Genomic DNA, 16,095 nt, shown 5'->3' on the forward strand with positions numbered 1-16,095 from the left:
AGGAGGTGGAGGAGGTAGGAGGGATTGCCACACACACAGCAGGGGAACAGCTGATGTTACTGAACCCCAATAACAGAGGAGGGACTGTTGGGACTGTGCGTACAGCACTACCAGGCAACACCTAGCGGTGTTGGAGCCCAGGGACAGGTGGAGGAGGAGGAGGTAGGAGGAGGTAGGAGGGATTGCCACACACACAGCTGGGGAACAGCTGACGTTACTGAACCCCAATAACAGAGGAGGTACTGTTGACTGTGCGCACAGCACTACCAGGCAACAACTAGCGGTGTTGGAGCCCAGGGACAGGAGGGGGAGGTGGAAGTGGAGGAGATAGGAGGGATTGCCACACACACAGCAGGGGAACAGCTGACGTTACTGAACCCCAATAACAGAGGAGGGACTGTTGGGACTGTGCGTACAGCACTACCAGGCAACAACTAGCGGTGTTGGAGCCCAGGGACAGGTGGAGGAGGAGGAGGTAGGAGGAGGTAGGAGGGATTGCCACACACACAGCAGGGGAACAGCTGATGTTACTGAACCCCAATAACAGAGGAGGGACTGTTGGGACTGTGCGTACAGCACTACCAGGCAACAACTAGCGGTGTTGGAGCCCAGGGACAGGTGGAGGAGGAGGAGGTGGAGGAGGTAGGAGGGATTGCCACACACACAGCAGGGGAACAGCTGACGTTACTGAACCCCAATAACAGAGGAGGGACTGTTGGGACTGTGCGTACAGCACTACCAGGCAACAACTAGCAGTGTTGGAGCCCAGGGACAGGTGGAGGAGGAGGAGGTAGGAGGAGGTAGGAGGGATTGCCACACACACAGCTGGGGAACAGCTGACGTTACTGAACCCCAATAACAGAGGAGCGACTGTTGGGTCTGTGCGGACAGCACTTCTGGACGGCAACTAGCGGTGTTGGAGCCCAGGGACAGGTGGAAAAGCAGAGGAACACAATCAATGTAGGCCGAAGCCTGAGAAAGTCGAAAGGGAACCTTTAACCCCCCCCCCAAGGCGTTTGTAGCTGAAAGAGCCAGCTTGTGCAGCACAAAAGATGCAAAAGGAAAAGGTGGCTCTTTTCATCATGCTCCTTGCAAACACAGAACTAAACACTTATAAAATGTGTCCCCTGAAACCGTGAAACCGTCCCGGAGGTGGGACTTTCCTTCGTAATATGACGCAGCACAGCCGTCATTCCTACCCCCCCGGCGCCGCGCCCCGGCTCCTCAGCGTAGTTTGATTCCGTCCCGGAGCCTGCACTGTTATGTTATCCCTTGGCCAGGCACACTTAGCGCTGCCCATCTTCTGACATCATTTGGTGTCAGGCTGGCTGCGCCTGTGCGGCCGCGCTGGCCGAGAGCCCGCCTCGCAGTGTCTTCTGATTTTATCCCACTGGGGGCCTGGGATCCATGGCCATGCGCAGTGCATATCCTCGCCTCTCACTCCCCTCCCTACGGCTTCTTAAAACTGTGCGGTGTCACGGCCGTGGCATGCTATTAGGGACCAGCTGACACCGAACAGTCTGAAGAAGCCATAGGGAGATGAGTGAGAGGTGGAGGTTCAGATATGCACTGCGCATGTCCATGGATCCCAGGCCCCCAGTGGGATTAAATCAGAAGACACTGCGAGGCGGGCTCTCGGCCAGCGCGGCCGCACAGGCGCAGCCATCCTGACACCAAATGATGCCAGAAGACGGGCAGCGCTAAGTGTGCCTGGCCACGGGATAACATAACAGCGCAGGCTCCGGGACGGAATCAAACAACGCTGAGGAGCCGGGGCGCGGCGCCGGGGGGGGAGGAATGACGGCTGTGCTGCGTCATATTACGAAGGAAAGTCCCACCTCCGGGACGGTTTTACGGTATCAGTGGACACATTTTATAAGTGTTAAGTTCTGCGTGTGCAAGGAGCTAAACCAAAATAGCTACCTTTTCCTTGTGCAGCATTACTGCTGCACAAGGTGGCTCTTTCAGTAACAAACGCCTTGGGGGGGGGGGGACAGATTCCCTTACATTTCAGTTGTTGTGTCAGCGTGGCGGTCGCATGACACATTGCCGGCTACACAGCTGGGGATCAGCTGACGTTACTGAAACCCAATAACACTGGGTCGTATGTTTTGACTGTGCAGACAGCACTTCTGAGCCTCAACTGGCGGTGTTGGAGCCCAGGAATTTAAGTTCAGGTGGTAGAAAGATGAACACAACAGGAGACCTGGATAACGTATACAGTGACCTAATTATTTAATCAGGAGGAGGAGTGGCAAATTCCTGTGAGATCCAGGCCTTGTTCATTTTCAGGAAAGTAAGCCGGTCAACGTTATCGGAGGATAGTAGCATGCGACGGTCAGTTAGCCACCTGCAGCACTAAAGACACGTTCCGATAATACACTGGCCGCAGGGCAAGACAGCACCTCCAATGCATACTGGCTTAGCTCTGGCCATGTATCCAGCTTTGAGACCCAAAACTTGAAAGGGGAAGAGCCGTCTGGGAGTACAGCAAGAGGGCAAGACATGTAGTCTGTCACCATCTGACGGAACCGTTGCCTCCTGCTTACTGGAGCCGTCTGTGATGGTGTAGACTTTTGTGGGGGGCACAGAAAACTGTGCCACAGTTGGGCCATACTGGTCTTGCCTTGGGCAGAGGCACTGCTTCTGCTCCCTCTTTGTGCAGAGCCTCCACCACTGCCTGGACGCACTGAGCTGCTTTGGAATGCACTAGCAGCACTTCTCTCAGTTGGAATGGAGAAGATGATGGAATTCACCAGTGTGTCTTGGTACTCCCGCATTTTTCGCTCCCGGTTCAACGGTGTGATGAGGCTTTCTACGTTGTCCCGGTAGCGAGGATCGAGGAGGGTGAACACCCAATAATCAGACATGTTGAGAATGTGGGCAATGCGGCGGTCGTTTCTCAGGCACTGCAGCATGTAATCCACCATGTGCTGCAGACTGCCAACTGCCCAAGAAACGCTGTCCCCTGCTGGAGGCGTGATCTCTGCCCGCTCGTCATCACCCCACCCTCGCTGTACACACTGAGTACTGGACAATTCGGTAACTCCCTCCTCTGGACGGATGTCTTCCTCCTCCATTGACTCCTCCTCATCCTCCTCACAAACTGTCCCCTGCCTACGCGTTTGTGAGGAACCACGTGGCGCTGACTGTCCAGAAGATGATGGAAATGGTGAATCCTCATCCTCCACCTCTTCCACAACATCATCCCTTAGCGCTTGCAGTGATTTTTCAAGCAGGCAGATAAGGGGGACAGTCATGCTGACTAGTGCATCATCTGCACTCGCCATCCGCGTGGAATAATCAAAGGGACGCAAAACCTGGCAGACGTCATTCATAGTGGCCCACTCTGTGGTTGTGAAGTCTGTACGGCGCTGACTGCGACTTCTTTGCACCTGAAGCAGCTGGTACTCCATTACAGCTTGCTGCTGCTCACACAACCGCTCCAACATATGTAACGTGGAATTCCACCTGGTAGGTAGGTCACATATGATGCGATGTTCCGGCAGGCGGTGTCGGCGCTGCAGAGCCGCAATGCGTGCTTTTGCCGTGCTGGAACGCCGCAAGTGAGCACACTCTAGGCGGACCTGGTGCAGCAGTGCATCAAGATCCGGATAGTCCCTCAAAAAGCTCTGCATGACCAAATTGAGCACATGTGCCAGACATGGGATGTGAGTGAGGTTGCCGAGGCCCAGAGCTGCCACCAGATTTCGGCCATTATCACACACTACCATGCCTGGCTGGAGATTCGCTGGCACAAACCACACATCGCTCTCCTGCTTGATGGCATTCCAGAGCTCCTGCGCTGTGTGGCTACGATTCCCCAAAAAAATTAATTTCAAGACGGCCTGTTGACGTTTGGCCACGGCTGTGCTCATGTCGGTCGTAACAGGTACACGTTCATCATGGGTCCATGTGGAGGTGGACTGTGACGGCTCCTGCAGCGATGATTCTGAGGAACTCGTGTAAGAGGAGGAGTCAATGCGTACAGAATGGATTCCTGCAATCCTTGGAGTGGGCAGGACACGTCCTGCGCCACTCGCACGGTCTGTACCCGGCTCAACGACATTAACCCAATGGGCAGTGAGGGAAAGGTATCGCCCCTGTCCATGTTGACTGGTCCACGCATCGGTGGTGAGGTGGACCTTGCTACTGACGGCGTTCAGTAGCGCGTGTTTTATGTGTCCCTCCACATGCTTGTGCAGGGCAGGGACGGCTTGCCTGCTGAAGTAAAAGCGGCTGGGCACATTGTACTGTGGGACTGCCAATGACATCAAGTCACGGAAGCTGTCAGTCTCCACCAGCCTGAATGACAGCATTTCCAGTGACAGAAGTTTGGCAATGCCTGCAGTCAGAGCCTGTGCTCATGGGTGGTTTGACGAGAAAGGCCGCCTTTTCTCCCATGCCTGTACTACCGATGGCTGTAGACTGGGCTGGGAGTGTGTGGATGACTGGGAAAGTGGTGCTGCGGGTGGAATTACAGCGGGTCTCTGGACAACAGGGCCAGAGGTTCTTCCACGGCGATCCTGGGAGGAAGCCGAACCAGCTGCGTGTGAGCTAGAGGAAGAGGCAACACGAGCTGAAGTGGTGGTAGCTGCCGCTGTTGGTTGGCCTAGCTCTTCAGTGTGTTTTTCTAACTCCGCCGGGTGCCTGTTGCGCACATGTTTCCACATGTTGGAGGTATTGAGGTTGCTGACATTTCGACCTCTTTTGACTTTTTGATGACACACCTTGCATCTGACATAGCAAATGTCATCTGCAACTGTGTCAAAAAAGGACCAGGCACTGCAAGTCTTGGGAGCGCCCTTTTTGGCTTTTGGAAGAGACATGCTCCTAACGGGTGCCAAAGCGGAGGCTGCAGGATCCGCAGTCTTCCCCCTCCCTCTCCCTCTTTGGGCCGTACGGGGAATCTCTTCCTCAGAGCTGCTCCCACCACCTTCCTGTCCCTCACGCCAAGATGGGTCAAGGACCTCATCATCTACACTACCCTCTGCCCCCAACTGCTCCTCCTGGGTAGTCTCAGCAGCAGAGCACGCACCAGTAAGTGGCACCTGAGTGTCATCATCAGCTGATGCGGCCTGCGATGTGGTGACCGGAGCCACTGGCCCACCCGCCTCTTCAGAGGAAGAGAGAAAAAGCTGTTGGGCATCACTGCACCCTGCCTCTTCTTCCATTTCTCCAATGCTGCTTGGCTGGCCCCCTGTTTCCAAGCCAAGAGATTCAGAGAACAGAAGTAGAGACGGCTCCTGTCCTGGGCTCTCTGTCTGCCTGGGCAATTTGGCAGGTGGTGAAGAGACAGATGGCTGCTCTCCAGTGCTCTGTGTCTGAGAGGATGTGGCACTAATTGAAGTTGATGCATTAGCTGCCATCCATCTGACAACGGCTTCAATTTGTTCTTCACGCAGCAGCGGTGTACGGCGCTCTGACACAAAGCTGCGCATGAACGACTGTTGCCTGGTGAAAGTGGGTGCTGATGAGTCACCGGTGCCCGCAGCAGGCACAGAATCCCCACGTCCCCTCCCTGCTCCGCGCCCACGCCCACGCCCACGTGCCTTACTCACTGCCTTCTTCATCTTGGTTGACTGATAAAGATAAGCAGAAAAGTACTAACGGCTTTGTGTGCTTATTCCTGAGCAACTCCTCCTAACAGGTATAAGAAACACTAATTTTCTAGAGTGTGGACTAGACTTTAATATGAGCTAATGTGGCCTACACAAATGTAAAGTGGTGTAACTGGTGTGTTTGGTGAACTTTATTATTTATTTATTTTTTGGGGGCTGAACTGACAACAGATAGAGCTGCAGTCACACGGAGACCGTGCAGACAGACGTAAACGGCGCTGCAAGGCCCAAAAACCCTCCTCTACGTTATCCTATGTAGTGTTTTTCCACAAATTAGCTGGAGACGGGTGGAAAGACACTAATAGGAATTTTTTGAAAAAATTAGCAGCAGACTACACTACTTAAAACAAACTGAAAATTGATTTGGCGGTATGACGCAGTGAAGAACCCTGAGCTGGAGACAACCAGGCTATGGCTGCTCACAGACTACAGGGCGAGCTGCAGTCACACGGAGACCGTGCAGACAGCCGTAAACGGCGCTGCAAGGCCCAAAAACCCTCCTTTACGTTATCCTATGTAGTGTTTTTCAACAAATTAGCTGGAGACGGGTGGAAAGACACTAATAGGAATTTTTTGAAAAAATGTGCAGCAGCCTGCACTACTTAAAACAAAATGAAAATTGATTTGGCGGTATGACGCAGTGAACAACCCTGAGCTGGAGACAACCAGGCTATGGCTGCTCACAGACTACAGGGCGAGCTGCAATCACACGGAGACCGTGCAGACAGCCGTAAACGGCGCTGCAAGGCCCAAAAACCCTCCTCTACGTTATCCTATGTAGTGTTTTTCCACAAATTAGCTGGAGACGGGTGGAAAGACACTAATAGGATTTTTTTGAATAAATTAGCAGCAGACTACACTACTTGAAAAAAAAAAAAAAAAAGAACAGTATGAGGCAATGAACCACCCTCCCTGAACTGAATACAACCAGCTATGGATGGCCTATGTGGCTGCACTCAGACTAGAGAGTGGGCTGCACTCACACACACACACACACAGACCTTGCAGATCGCTGTGAAAACAGCGCTACAAGGCAAAAGCAAGGTGAATAGTAGGTGAACACAGCGGTTGCTAAATTAGCCTTTGGAAAGCACAAAGAAGCAAATCGCTATCTCTAAACTGTCCCTCAGTCAGCAAACAGCGTCCTGTCACTAACTGAATTCACAGCAGAGTGATCGCAAAATGGCGCCAGCGACTTTTAAACTGCATCATGACATCATTTCAGCAGCCAATCACAGCCTTGCCAGTAGTTTCATGCCCTCCATGCTAAACAGGATGTGCCCACACTTGGAATCATTCTCATAGGCTGAATTTCTGCATTTTGAATCTTGGAACTTCCGATTCCGGTATCCGATACGTGGCAAGTATCGGAATCCCGGTATCGGAATTCCGATACCGCAAGTATCGGCCGATACCCGATACTTGCGGTATCGGAATGCTCAACACTAATCACTAACCGATCCCCATACAGTATCATGTTATCAGCAGCACATCTACAGTTTACAGCGGCGATGTGCTGCTGAGAACAAGGATTTCTGTTCCAACAAAAACAATCTGAATATGCAGCATTTTACTTGTTTAGCCCGCACAGTGGTATATACAGCAGAGCCCGCACAGTGGTATATACAGCACAGCCCACACAGTGGTATATCCAGCACAGCGCGCACAGTGGTATATCCAGCACAGCCCGCACAGTGGTATATCCAGCACAGCCCGCACAGTGGTATATACAGCACAGCCCGCACAGTGGTATATCCAGCACAGCCCGCACAGGGTATATACAGCACAGCCCGCACAGTGGTATATCCAGCACAGCCCGCACAGTGGTATATCCAGCACAGCCCGCACAGTGGTATATCCAGCACAGCCCACACAGTGGTATATACAGCACAGCCCGCACAGTGGTATATACAGCACAGCCCGCACAGTGGTATATACAGCACAGCCCGCAAAGTGGTATATCCAGCAGAGCCCGCACAGTGGTATAAACAGCACAGCCCGCACAGTGGTATATACAGCACAGCCCGCACAGTGGTAAATACAGCACAGGCTGCACAGTGGTATATACAGCACAGCCCGCACAGTGGTACATACAGCACAGGCCGCACAGTGGTATATACAGCACAGCCCGCACAGTGGTATATCCAGCAGAGCCCGAACAGTGGTATATACAGCACAGCCTGCACAGTGGTATATCCAGCACAGCCAGCCCACACAGGGGTATATAGAGCACAGGCCGCACAGGGGTATATACAGCACAGCCCACACAGTGGTATATCCAGCACAGCCCACACAGTGGTATATCCAGCACAGCCCACACAGTGGTATATACAGCACAGCCCGCACAGTGGTATATCCAGCACAGCCCGCATCTCTCCTCCTCCTCCTCCTCCCCCCCCCCTGTGAGAATGTCCCCACAGTCCAGTAAAAAAAAAAAAAAAAAAACCCTCACCTTTCCTCTTGCCCACGTTGCTTTCTGCTCCTGTCTCGGTGGCTGCAGTCTGCCCAGGACACAGCAGGTGCGCGATGATATGACGTTATCGCGCACCCGCAGTGTCAGAGGCACAGCGGGGAATGATGGGAGAGGGAGCGTCTGTAGACGCTCTCTCCTCCATCATTGCATTCAACTGTACCGGCGTCATAGACGCCGGTATAGTTGAATGCGACGGCAGGGGGGTGAGTCGGCGGCGGTGGCAAGGGGAGGAGGATCGAGCGGCCCATGACTGGCACCGGCCCTTCTGGCATTTGCCAGAAGTGCCCGATGGCCAGTCCGGCCCTGGTGGGCAGTGACGGTGTGCGTGTATGTGTGTGTGTGTGCTGGGTCTGCGGGCTGTTCGGATGTGTGCGGCGCTGTGCGGGACTGTTCAGGTGTGTGCGGGGTCTGCGGGCTGTTCGGATGTTTGTGGGGAACTGTTTGGATGTGTATGGCGCTGTGCGGGACTGTTCGGGTGTGTGCGGGACTGTTCGGGTGTGTGTGACGCTGTGGGGGACTGTTTGGGTGTGTGTGGGACTGTTCGGGTGTGTGCGGGACTGTTCGGGTGTGTGCGGGGATCATCCAATGGGACTACAAGCACGCAGCATCCAATCTGCAGCTAATTCGGATGTAATCCGGACAGTGGACATGCACCCTACACTATCCATACATCTATCAATAGATATATCTATCCACATATATCTATAGATACATATAGGAATAGATAGATGTATGCATCTATAGATCTATCTATATGTAGCTCTGTCTATCCATTTCATCTATCATCTATATGTCTATTTATCTGTGTGTAATAGAGTGTGGATTGGACAAATGTAAAAGAGGAGGTTGGACAGAAATGACATCACTCAATAATGTTCAATAATACATCTTTAGCTTTCAAAAACGCATATAAAACGCACAAAAAACAAAACGCATACAAAAACGCACAAAAACATGCAAAACCCGCATCAAAAAAGTAAAAAAATGCATCAAGAGCGCGCAAAAACTGCACCAAAAACTGCATCATAACCGCACCAAAAATTGCATCAAAACCGCACCAAATACTGCATCAAATCTTCACCAAAAACTGCATAAAAAAGCATCAAAAACCTGAATCAAAACCACGCAAAAAAACGCACCAAATACTGCAGCAAAAACGGAATAAAAACCGGGCAAAAACCACACCAAGAACAGCATCAAAACCACACAAAAAAGCCGCATCAAAACCACGCAAAAACATGAAAAAAACGTGAAAAAAATGCATCCAAAATGCAGCTGCGTTTTCTGCAAGGAGATGCAGATTTGGTGCAGACAATTCTGCACCCAAATCTGCCATGTGTGCATACAGCATAAAACTGACCTGCCATTATGATTCTCCAGGTCATTACGAGTTCATAGACGCCAAACATGTCTAGGTTATTTTTTATCTAAGTGGTAAAAAAAATTTCAAAACTTTGCTAAACAGAAATAAAATAATTGCGCCATTTTCTGATACCTGTAGCGTCTATATTTTCTGAGATATCGTGTTGGGTGAGGGCTAATTTTTTGCACGCCGAGCTGACGTTTTTAATGATACCACTTTTGTGCAGATACGTTCTTTTGATCGCCCATTATTGCTTTCTAATGCAATGTCGTGGCGACCAAAAAAACATAATTTTGGCTTTTGATTTTTTTTTCTCGCTATGCCGTTTAGCGATCAAGTCCTTTTTTTTTGTTGTATTGAAAACAGCTGACATGTTGCGGCTTTGAAGTGGGCTCACTGCGAAGCCCACCTCAAAGTGGGGGATACTGCCAGCTGACATACTATTCCATCAGCTGGCAGAAAGGGGTTAATAAACAATATGTTTATGTAATTTAAAAAAAAAAAACCCGCAAAATTTTCTGCGCCAGAGGGGGAAAGCCGACGGCCGGGGACCAATATTTGTAGCCTGCTATGAATATCAGCCCGCAGCTGTCTGCGTAGCCTTTACTGGCTATTAAAATAGGGGGACCCCCCCAAAAAAAAATGATGTGGGGTCCCCCTATATTTTATAGCCAGAAAGGCTACGCAGACAGCTGCCGGCTGATATTCATAGCCTAGAGGGGGGTCATGGATATTGGTCCCCCCGGCTACAAATACCAGTCCGCAGCCGCCCCGGAAATGGCGCATCTGTAAGATGCACCAATTCCGGCTCTTAGCCCCTCTCTTCCCACTCCCGTGTAGCGGTGGGATATGGGGTAATAAGGGGTTAATGTCACCTTGCTATTGTAAGGTGACATTAAGCCGGGTTAATAACGGAGAGGCGTCAATAAGACGCCTATCCGTTATTAATCCAATAGTAAGAAAGGGTTAATAAAACACACACACATTAGGAAAAAGTATTTTAATACTCTTCTTTTAACCATACTTACCATACTTCAGCGCCTGCAAAAAATGTAAAATAATAAACCGCATACTACCTGTCCGCCGTAGTCCAATTAATAACGTGTCCAACAACGATCTCCCCTATAGAACAGTGACATCGGGTGATGTCACTGCTCTATAGGACCCTCAGGGACACACTGACAGGAGACAATAGCTCCTGCAGTGCATCACTGAGGTTACCTTAGGACAAATCTCACTTTATGGCAATTGCTGCCTGTGAAAATTTCTCAACAGCAATGGCATGAAGTGAGACTAGGGACTATTTTCTCACAGGGGCGTAGGAATACATTGTGGGGAATACATTGTGGAAGGATACCTTCCTCCCCTCATTGTGTTCCTGGAGCCCCTGGAGAGAAGTCGCATCAGCAGATGCTCCTGCTCTCCACGGGAGATCGTCGAGGGACACTTGCTTTAATTGGATTTCTGCGGATCAGGGAGTATATTGGTTGTTTATTATTTTAATATTTTTTACAGATGACACTGGCTTCGGGGAATAAAGTGACAAGTGATGGTGAGTATGTAATCTATGTTATATATACTGTATGTATGTTGTATGTATGTACTTACTGTATGTGGCATGTTTAATGTCGCATGTCACATGTTGCATGTCATCGCATGGTGCATGTCGTCGCATGGTGCATGCCGTCGCATGTCGCATGTTGACGCATGGTGCATGTCGTCGCATGGTGCATGTCGCATGTTGACGCATGGCGCATGTCGTCGCATAGTGCATGTCGCATGTCGACGCATGGTGCATGTCGTTGCATGGTGCATGTCGTCGCATGGTGCATGTCGTCGCATGGCGCATGTTCCCGCATGGTGCATGTTGTCACATGGTGCATGTCGTCGCATGGTGCATGTCGTCGCATGGTGCATGTCGCATGTTTGACGCATGATGCATGTCGTCGCATGGTGCATGTCGTCGCATGGTGCATGTCGCATGTTGATGCATGTCGACGCATGGCACATGTCATTGCATGGTGCATATCGACGCATGGCGCATGTCGACACATGGTGCATGTCGTCACATGGTGCATGTCTCTCGCATGGTGCATGTCGCATGTCGTCGCATGGTGCATGTCGTCGCATGGTGTATGTCGCATGTCGACGCATGTCATCGCATGGCGCATGTCGTCGCATATCGTCGCATGGCGCATGTTGACGCATGGCGCATGTCGTTGCATTGGGCATGTTGACGCATGGTGCATGTCGTCGCATGGTGCATGTCGTCGCATGGTGCATGTTGGATGTTGTCGCATGGTGCATGTTGGATGTTGTCGCATGGTGCATGTTCCCGCATGGTGCATTTTGTTGCATGGTGCATGTTGTTGCATGGTGCATGTCGTCGCATGGTGCATGTCGCATGTCAACGCATGGTGCATGTTGTCGCATGGTGCATGTCACATGTCGTTGCATGGTGCATGTCGTTGCATGGTGCATGTCTCTCGCATGGTGCATGTTGCATGTCGTAGCATGGCGCATGTCGGCGTATGTCGTCGCATGGCGCATGTCGCCGCATGGTGCATGTTCCCGCATGGTGCATGTTGTTGCATGGTGCATGTTGTTGCATGGTGCAAGTCGTCGCATGGTGCATGTCGCATGTTGACGCATGGTGCATGTCGTCGCATGGTGCATGTCACATGTCGTTGCATGGTACATGTCGCGTGTCATCGCATGGGGCATGTTGTCGCATGGTGCATGTTGTCGCATGGTGCCTGTCTCTCGCATGGTGCATGTCGCCGCATGGCGCATGTCAACACATGGGGCATGTTGTCGCATGGTGCATGTCATCGCATGGTGCCTGTCTCTCGCATGGTGCATGTCGCATGTCGTCGCATGGTGCATGTCGCATGTCGATGCATGTTGACGCATTGTGCATGTCGGCGCATGTCGGCGCATGTCGTCGCATGGCACATGTTGTCGCATGGCGCATGTCGACGCATGGCACATGTCTACGCATGGTGCATGTCGACGCATGGTGCATGTCTACGCATGGGGCATGTCGACGCATGGGGCATGTCGATGCATGGTGCATGTCGCATGTTGTCGCATGGTGCATGTCATCGCATGATGCATGTCGACGCATGGTGCATGTCGACGCATGGTGCATGTCAATGCATGGTGCATGTCAACTCATGGTGCATGTTGCATGTCGACGCATGGCGCATGTCGACACATGGCGCATGTCGTCGCATGGTTCATGTTTTCACATGGTGCATGTCGACGCATGGTGCATGTTGACTCATGGTGCATGTCGACGCATGTCGACACATGGTGCATGTCGACGCATGCCGACGCATGGTGCATGTCAACGCATGGTGCATGTCGACGCATGTCGACGCATGTCGACGCATGGTGCATGTTGACGCATGTCGACGCATGGTGCATGTTGTCGCATGGCACATGTCGTCGCATGTCGTCGCATGGCGCATGTCGACGCATGACGTCGCATGGCGCATGTCGTCGCATGGCGCTTGTCGGCGCATGTCGATGCATGTCGTTGCATGGTGCATGTTGTCGCATGGTGCATGTTGACGCATGGTGCATGTCGACGCATGGTGCATGTCGACGCATGGTGCATGTCGACACATGGTGCATGTCTCCCGCATGGTGCATGTCGTCGCATGGTGCATGCCGTCGCATGGTGTATGCCGTTGCATGGTGCATGTTGAATGTTGTCGCATGGTGCTTGTCGTATGTTGCATGTTTTCGCATATCGCATGGTGCATGTTGTCACATGGTGTGTGTTGTATGTATGTATGTATGTAGATATGTATGTATGCATGCATGTATATGTGTATTTTTTTTTACATTCAACACATTGGTCGGATGATGGGACTACTACTGTCCCATCATTGGCTAATGTGTTACTCACTGTCACTGTAGCAGGCAGAGCCTGATGGGACTTGTAGTCCCATCGGACGATGCCTGCACACAGAGACACAGAGACACACACACACGCAAACACACACACACACACACACACACACCCCAAAGACCACCCCCCCAGCACATACTGCAGAGCGCCGGCCCACACAGCACCAGCGCCAGACCGCACACAGCGCCAGCGCCGGGCCGCACAGCGCTGGCGCCAGACCGCACAGTGCCGGACCGCACAGCGCCGGCGCCAGAACGCACAGTGCCGGACCGCAGAGCACCGGCGCCCGCACATAAAATCCCTGCCTAGCCCCGCCAGCCCCCTGCACAGCCCTGCAGCCCCCAGCGCCGCCCACAGCCCAGTCACTCTTTATGAGTGACTGCTGTCTGTGGAGCCTGAGGTCACGCCTGCTACTGACGTCACGTCAATTTCCAGAGTCTGGAAATTGACGTGACGTCGGCGGAAATGAGCGGCGGCTGAAGCCTGGGGGTCACGTGACCCGGACTCAGCCACCAGCATAGCGCCGCTCACAGGCGAAAATGGCTAAGGAAGGTATTTACACAATTCATCAGGGGCCCCGGGGGGATACATTGGGGGGGATAATTGAAAGTAGTGGACAACCCTTTTAAGTTGATGGTGTCAACAATTGTGGTTTTATGTGAAACTATGTCCAATTTGCCTTTTTACTTTTGCCTTGTTTCTTTGGTGTTGTTCCTATACACACAAAGGAAACAAACGCGCATAACAAAACGTGTAATTGAAATAATTTCAATGAATACTTCATTTTGTGGAGCAATGTCAAGGGTGCCAACACTTTTGGCCATAACTGTATGGAGATCCTGGTGGGGCAGGGGCAGCTTTTTTAGCTCTGCTGTATGGCTAAATCTATAAACTCTGTGCTAGAACTGCTGCACCCAGTAAACCAAGTGATCCATTATTGGATTCAGAATCTCTTTTCCTAAATTATGCTGCTTTCAGATGAGGTAGCAAAAGTCTGCTTACAGATTCCCTTTAACTAGATGTAGAAATCATTTGTTATTCTTACAGTCACATATACATTTTAAATATAATATTGACATTAATCTAGGCCATCATTATTTTAGGCAATCCCTTATGAATGTCCATTTTTATGTCTTGTATTTTCCTGTTTCTGTTTAGTGTTATTTATATGAAATTTCTTAAATCAAATAAAAAGTTGTTTTTTGACATTTAAAGTGTGACCCATCTTTTATAGGGATAATACATATGCAATATCAAACTCTCTAACGCTCTAAGAAACGGAGGGATACATTAACTTATATATTGTGTGATCCAGTTACAAAAAGTTCAACAGTATAATGTAATAAACTTCATCCGCGCTGAATATTTCAGTGGACATTGTAGTTATTTAGCTAAGACCCTTTTAGATTGTGGACACTTCAAAATATACCTTTATTTGACAATTTGGTTTACTATGCAAACGGAAAGCCCTCCACATCATCTTACCTTTAAAAGTCTGCACTAGATATGTAAACCATTGTCGTACGGTTGAGTCTCCCATGAAGTAGATCATTTTGTCATTTAAACAATTGTACTTCTGCTCTTGGTTCGTGAAGTTGGAAATGCTGCAAAACACAGGTTTCCAGCTATTTCCTAGCACAAAACCACTGGGAAATGGAGACTCCATTCCAATCCTACATCGTTCCAAAGTCAACAGAGAGGAAGCTGAAGCTGAAGGAAACAAGGAAAAACATCAATTGACAATCACCCTTGGAGGTCCATGACACACATTTCTTTAGGGCACAGATGATATATCAGTGTGATTGACAGAGCAAGTTCTGTTCTGGTTGCAATGACTGTTATCAGATCTCTGGCATCTAACCCCTTACATGTTTCGGTCAACACCAACAGGGACATCTGAGTTTGACAGAACGAGTGGGGAATTGCTGAGTTAAAAATTTCACAGTAAAATCCACCTAATATAATCATATTATTTATTAGATATGCATTAAAAGGGATCAATTAATAATAATTCAAACACAAAAAAGTGTGGGTAAAAAAAGCCCAGAATAATTATAACACACCTTTGTTAAAATGCCATGTTTTTGTCATGTAAAAAAATCATACCAGGAAGAATAATTTCAAAACTTTTTCCACTTTTACAGTCACCTATAAACTGTACAATTCAATAAAAAAAATTAGAATCTATGTCAGACGAAAAAGGAAAATAATGAAACAATATGATTACATAAATGTGCACGCTTAACTTTGTTGAAGTATCCTTTGAATTTATGTTAATCTTTTTGGGTAGGAATCTATCAGCATGGCAAAATGGCAAATGATAAAGTGGGAGGGGGACTGCAAATGATGAAGTGGGGAGGGGGGCTGCAAATGGTGAAGCTAGAGGGACTGCAAATGATGAAGTGGGGAGGGGGGCTGCAAATGATGAAGCTAGAGGGACTGTAAATGATGAAGCGGGGAGATGGGGACTGCAAATGATGAAAGGAGGGAGAGTGCAAATATTTAAGTGGGGAGAGGGTGACTGCAAATGATGAAGGGAGGGGTATTGTAAATGATGACGGCCCGGGACTGCAAATGATGAAGTGGGGGTGGGGAACTGCAAATGAGGACGTGGGAGGAAGGGAATGCAAATGATGAAGTGGGGGGAGGGTGACTACAAATTATGAAGTGGGGGTGACTGCAAATGATGAAGCAGGGCGAGGGGACTGCAAATGATGAA

At 50.1% G+C, this 16,095-nt stretch overlaps 1 protein-coding gene across 1 annotated transcript in view; it reads right to left on the bottom strand.

Moving 5' to 3' along the window:
* The window catches only part of LOC143765632 (NXPE family member 1-like), a 302,041-nt gene that overhangs the window by 78,771 nt on the left and 207,175 nt on the right, over positions 1–16,095 (bottom strand). The window contains exon 5 of the mRNA XM_077252480.1: positions 14,862–15,086. Within this exon, the coding sequence (XP_077108595.1) occupies positions 14,862–15,086 (225 nt within the window). The remainder of the gene's footprint in view (positions 1–14,861; positions 15,087–16,095) is intronic.

The sequence above is a fragment of the Ranitomeya variabilis genome, chromosome 4 (assembly GCF_051348905.1).
Source record: "Ranitomeya variabilis isolate aRanVar5 chromosome 4, aRanVar5.hap1, whole genome shotgun sequence".
In the NCBI taxonomy this organism is placed as follows: Eukaryota; Metazoa; Chordata; class Amphibia; order Anura; family Dendrobatidae; genus Ranitomeya; species Ranitomeya variabilis.